Raw genomic sequence first — 6,000 nt, 5'->3', positions numbered from 1 at the left:
TTCCCCCAGCTGTCTTAAAGGGCCCCTCTCGCACCTGGCCGCCAAAACGCCAAAGCCAGGCCGAGCCCAGAGTCTCTAAGGGGTCCCCCGCCGCGGAGTTCCCAACGTCCGTGGGCGGCACTCCCGGGGCGGTGCGCAGCTGCGCACCTTCGAAACCACCGGGAGGAGGCCGCCCGGCGACAGGCACAGTCCCAGCAGGCGACGGCGTCGGCGGCACAGTGGTCCCTTGGGCGAGGAGGCAAAGGGGGGTGTAACGGCTTACATTCACAAGGACAAGGATATTTAGGCTGGAAAACTATCTAGATAAAAACGCACCCAAAAAGATTTGGAGGCTAACATGTAAGTCAAGCAACTGACTGTTTTGGAAAGTTTGTAATGGATATTGGGGAAGAAAGATGCTCGCATAACAGAGAAAGAACAAAGCTGCCTTCCTTCTTCATAGTTTCAAAGGGTATGCTTGTTCATTTGTTTCTTTTAAATATTGGCTTTTAGTTTAAATATTTCCCAAACCAGATTAGAGTGAAAACATATTTTAAACACTGGATATTTAAATAATAATATAAGTCAATCCCAACAGTAAACTAAAGTACTATGGTGCAGAGGATGCAGCTGAACTGTTATAACCTCCTTTGAATGCAAAGTACAAAAATGGGTCTCCCAGCAAAAACTGACTTCCAACACTTTGCTCTAAAGTGTTTCTTTGTTTCAAATTTCATTTTTTAATTTAAGTTCCCCATCTCCATCTCCTAAAGGTTGATGTTAGCCCTAACATAACTGCACACCTCCCTGATATTGCTTTCCTTCACCCTTGGTCAAAATATCACATATAGGACCATGAATACAGTTGGTTCAGTCATTCCCACTTGCTTCTGCACATTCACAGGCAAGTCACTGATGCAACAAGTACCATGAATCATGGAAAGAGCTGGAAAACATCATTAGGACCTTCTAATCCAATCTGCTACCATTCAAGAATACACAACTAAAGCACTCCTAAAAGATGCCCATCCAACCTCTGTTTAAAGACCATTCTTTCCTGAAATTTAAGTGAAATCTCTTCCTGTAATTTGAACCCATTGAATTGTGTTCTCATCTCTGGAACAGCAGAAAAGAAGTTCATTTGTTCTTCTATATGCCATATGTATAGATTAGACAAGTACACAGTCGGTGAGGTAGGGATTTGGGGATATGGAAGTGATTTTAGATTAAGAGGGCTTGGGATGAAGCATCAGATGATTCCAAAAATGGTTTTTTAATTGTTTTTATAATATTAACAGTAATATCCACAGCTACAATCTCATTTGAATAACCTATAACAGTCTATATTAACTGGTCTTCTTACGTTTAAAACAAATTGTGCCAAAATGTCCTATGAGTTGGTGGTAGGCCTTGATATATTGTTAAGTCCAAAACCTGAGATACAAGCAGATTCTGTTTTTTCATAGAACATTTGCTGTTTCTTCCTTTCCTGCTCAAGCTTTTATTGCCAGTTTTTCGACTGAAGCAATCCACCAGAGTCTATCCAGCCAGTGTCAGAAAGATAATCTTTCTGCACTTTAACAGAATATTGCTATTTCAGCTCTATTAGCTCCAATCAAAATTGAGATTAGATCTTTATGTGGCAGTTCTGTTTTCCCAGTCAAAAATTTACAATGTTAATAAAGATTCTTAGAAAATGACATTTTGTCTTATCAAATATCTAGAAGCAGTTAAATCAAACCATTTACCATTTTGTTCCCAAATCATTAACCATAGGACAAAAGACCCACATACATTCTAGACTGCCTACACCCCTGTAGTGTCTCCAGGGGTGAGATGGCATTATAAATTTAATGGATGTTAAATGCCAATTGTGAACTGTTTTAATTATTAGTTCTTTGAAAAGAGTAGAAGTCATCCAAATTTTCCCCCAGTTCTCATCTGAAATAGAATTTTTGAGATATGTTTTCCAAATTAACTTTGCCTCTTTTTATCTACCTAGTGAATTCTCTATGATGGCTTTATAAATGCTCAAAACTAGTATTGAGGTTCTGGACAAATTATTTATACGTTAGTTTCATATGTAGTTAATGCTCTCAATTATCATACCAATCTGTGTTAATATTGTGCATATGTAGTAATTTGGGCATTTTTGATCGCACTCTTTTGCCCTGCTGCTCACCACTTGATCTCCAAGAACCTCTCTGAAATTTAATTTGTCCTTCAGGCTGAAAATGGTTTCTTACCCTTGCCCTAAAGTGGGGGCATATATAAAGTTAGGCTTCCCAAGAACCACAAACAATCCCAGGTGTAATGGAGAAAGAAGTAGGTCAGCAAGGAAATTGAAGGCAATAGGAATAGAGTGAAATAGAATCGAAAGAGTGAAGAACAGAGGGGACAAGTCTGCCTACTTTCAAGTTGGGCCTGCCCTACAGTTTTCTGTGTGTGTGTGTGTGTGTGTGTGTGTGTGTGTGTTGTGTATCCTCTGTGTTAAAAAATATCCTAAATTCCTACACACAAATTGGGCCAAGAAAATAATTCACTGATTTGTAATCACGGTATTATTTTGCATGCTTGCTCTTCTCCTGGATAATTTGTTCTACCTTTTGTACTATAGTATTTTTCTTAATTCTGGTTTTTCTAGTTATGAAAAGGAGCAAGTAGCTATCTAGGCCACTGAAACACCATCTCTGGTCACTAAAAGTGGCCTTGTTTCAGTCTCTGTGAATTCAGCAGATATTACCCTGCAAGTGTATCTATTATAGCTAGAAATCTGTTTTGTTTTTTTAATAATAATTTATTGGGTGTCCATTTTGTCTTTTTCTTTCATTCCCTCAGAACTATATGTGTACCCTTAGTTGTATTTCAGAAGAAAAGTAGCTGTGTTAGTCTGTTGCAGCAAAAATTAAGGAAGAGTTTTGTGGCACCTTTAAGACAAACAGATCTGTTATAGCTTAACTTTCTTTTATTCTCTGTGAAATGCTGGAGCTTTGGCCCATGAAGAATGCTATTTATATCTATCTTGTTTGATGCATGTTGTGTTTGAGTCAATATTTACATGCAGTTGCTCCTGTTTGTTGTGTTTCCCTCATCTCCAGTGTGTGCAAAAGGTCAAGTAGTCACTGGACAGTACCGCATGCTTGCCAAGCATGGTGGATACGTGTGGCTGGAGACTCAAGGAACAGTAATTTACAATACACGCAACCTGCAGCCCCAGTGTATCATCTGTGTCAACTATGTTCTGAGGTAAAAGAGCTTAAATTCTACAAGAATGCTGGTTGAATGAGGTTTGCCATAGCAGAGAGATAATCCAGCACTCTTGCACAGTCCCATAGATTACATTTCTTGTTGTGTAGTTTCCTCTTGGAGCCAAGGCATATAGGATTCTCAAAATGCAAGCCTTTTAAAGTCAGGGATGAATAACTTGTGGTGCTTACAATGTTTTTAGAGTTCAGCACCCATCCATTTCATCCAGCATGGCCAATGGTCAGGAATGGCAGGGAGTTTTGAACCAACAATATCTGAGGGGAACAGATCACCATTCCTACTTAAGCTTTTCACCAATTGAGTACTGTTTCCAGAAGAATGTAAAAATCCTTTCCTGAATGTAATCATTTGATACTAGGGGAACATAAGAATCTGCTTCTCTGCAGTTATCAACAAATGTGCAGATTTCAGTGTGATCTTTTATTATGATTATAAAGTTTAATTCTGTTAATCTAGCAAATAAACCATCTGGGACAGCATTAGATACAATGCAATTTGTGTTTATTCAAAGGGAAGCAGATTGCTAAACATCTAAAGTCATATACAAGTGTTTTTTTCTAAATCCTCTTTAACTATTTAACTATTTAAATAGAAATCATCCTTGAGATAACATATTATCTAAATTGCCTAATTTATCTTGTTAGTGAAATTGAGAACAATGATATCGTGTTCTCCATGGATCAAACAGAATCACTGTTCAAGCCTCGAATGATGGCAATGAATCCAGTGTTTGAGAATGGAGTCCCAGTGTCAGATAAGAGTGATTTCTTGTACACCAAGTTGAAGGAAGAACCAGAAGAACTGGCACAATTGGCACCAACACCCGGAGATGCTATTATATCTCTTGACTTTGGTTAGTAGTTTTCTTTCTTTTCTTCACTTTTTCTGTTTCCCTTTCGTTTTTCTCCCACAAACTGTTAAAAGTACAAAAATGACATTTTAGACATAGTAACAGTATGCACAATATTCTGATCATCCTTAGCTGTCATAGACAGTGATGGAGCACTATGGGAGCTACAGTTCCCCATCCCTCATTTAGGTTATGAGCTGAATCATTCCTGAATCATTCAACTAATCTATGAACATCCAGGAAAATCCAGGTTACACAATTGCATAAGAACCAGTATAATTTGACAATGTGTGGCCACATGAGCATTCAGTTGCATCTGCTCACGTGTTCATAGTCCATCAAATGTTGTAGTCTTCCAGATCCAGTGTCATTCACACCCACTACATTTTCCACCACACATAAAGATTTTGTCTGAATCACCATTGCATGCAAAGACATTCTCAGGTCTTTCGGGGTGGAGCTAGTTATGTGTGACATTAGCCTAGGTAAAGCACCATGAGTCAGATGTGGACAGAAGGCCACATTAAGCCTCCAAAACCATTTTTATGTTGCTATCATTTGCTGCCAACAAAATGTTGCTTATGACAATACAAAATGGAGGCAGCAACACAAGAAAGGTCTTTTTCACCTTCCATTCCCTTAGTAATCTGTAACTGGCAGTAATCTGTGGACTAAGAAGGTATAGAATCTGGCCTAGGACCTGCACTGCAGGCAACTGCTGCACATGCCAGCAACATTCAGAGCCCATTGCGATGATGACAGAAACTTTGGTAGCAACAGCAGCAGTGTGGCCCCTAATGGATTGTCAGAGTTTTGTATGCCCTCCCACCAAAGTTGTCCAGCCCTGCCATGACTAGACCAATCCTTCCTCTGTAGTACTTCCTCAAAACAGTGAAATACACTGCTTCAGAGTATCGTGGCATCTCCTTCTTTGGAGGATTTTACGCAGAGGCTGCTTGCCATCTGTCAGGAATGCTTTGATTATGTGTTTCTGTATGGCATGGGGTTGGACTGAATGGCCTTTGTGGTCTCTTGCAACTCCGTGATTCATGTGGCAGTAGGGAAAAAAGATCTATCTTCTTTTGCATAGAAGTGGGGAAAGTATCTCTGCCATCACATTAAAGATGATTAACAACAATATGAGGAAGTCCTTTGTTTGCATAATGATGACCTCCGGGTTACATGAGAAGCCTGAGTGATAATTTGATCAGGCTTAATTTTTGTTTATACTAAGCCAAAACTTAGACATATGCAGCTTCTTATGCGAGGAGCTCCCTTGCAACAAATATCACCCTTGTTGAGCAAGGAAGGCTATCACACACAATCCTTCATTCTTTTCTTTTTAAAAAATGCATGGATGAGTTGACCTTGTTTATCTCAATTTCAGGGACACAAAAGTTTGAGGAAATCTCTACCTACAACAAAGCTGTGATGACCCCAAACAAGTTATGGCCGCCTGAAGCAAAGAGCCAGCCACCTCAGCCAGAAAAGCTAAGCGTGCCATCGTTTACATTGCCCCAGGTTGCACCTGGCAGCACCACCCCCAGCGCCAGCAGCAACAGCAGCTGTTCCACTGTAAGAAGGCCCTTGCATTGAAGGCTGACATTGTTGTTTCCATGCGCCAGTCTCCAGTGAAAATGCATTCTGTGCATTGGAGCGTGTATGATTTTTCATGAGTAGCAACCAGAGCTACAATACAAGTATTTAAAAAGAGTAATTAATTCCAGAAGAGTAGCTGTGTTAAGTCTGTTGCAGCCAAAACTAACAAGTGCCAGCAACAGTTGGGATTTGGCTTGGCAAGATCCTGCTTCATTCAAGACACAAAGTGTGTTGGGCTGGGATGGCTATCTTCTTGAGCCTGAGCAGCTAGATATTCCCAGCTGATAAGGGACAAGATCTACCTC

The 6,000-nt window shown here is 40.0% G+C and overlaps 1 protein-coding gene and 1 long non-coding RNA gene across 3 annotated transcripts in view; one reads left to right on the top strand and one right to left on the bottom strand.

Moving 5' to 3' along the window:
* The window catches only part of EPAS1 (endothelial PAS domain protein 1), a 158,963-nt gene that overhangs the window by 137,864 nt on the left and 15,099 nt on the right, over nt 1-6,000 (top strand). For both annotated transcript variants that reach the window (XM_042447967.1, XM_042447960.1), the window contains exons 8-10: nt 3,078-3,225; nt 3,891-4,099; nt 5,484-5,671. In XM_042447967.1, coding sequence (XP_042303901.1) covers nt 3,078-3,225; nt 3,891-4,099; nt 5,484-5,671 — 545 coding nt within the window. The remainder of the gene's footprint in view (nt 1-3,077; nt 3,226-3,890; nt 4,100-5,483; nt 5,672-6,000) is intronic.
* The window catches only part of LOC121920786, a 59,158-nt gene continuing 57,182 nt past the window's right edge, over nt 4,025-6,000 (bottom strand). Inside the window, exon 3 of the long non-coding RNA XR_006101768.1 lies at nt 4,025-4,160. This is a non-coding gene — a long non-coding RNA (uncharacterized LOC121920786). The remainder of the gene's footprint in view (nt 4,161-6,000) is intronic.

The sequence above is a fragment of the Sceloporus undulatus genome, chromosome 1, assembly GCF_019175285.1.
Source record: "Sceloporus undulatus isolate JIND9_A2432 ecotype Alabama chromosome 1, SceUnd_v1.1, whole genome shotgun sequence".
In the NCBI taxonomy this organism is placed as follows: domain Eukaryota; kingdom Metazoa; phylum Chordata; class Lepidosauria; order Squamata; family Phrynosomatidae; genus Sceloporus; species Sceloporus undulatus.
This window is presented reverse-complemented; position numbering and strand designations above follow the sequence as displayed.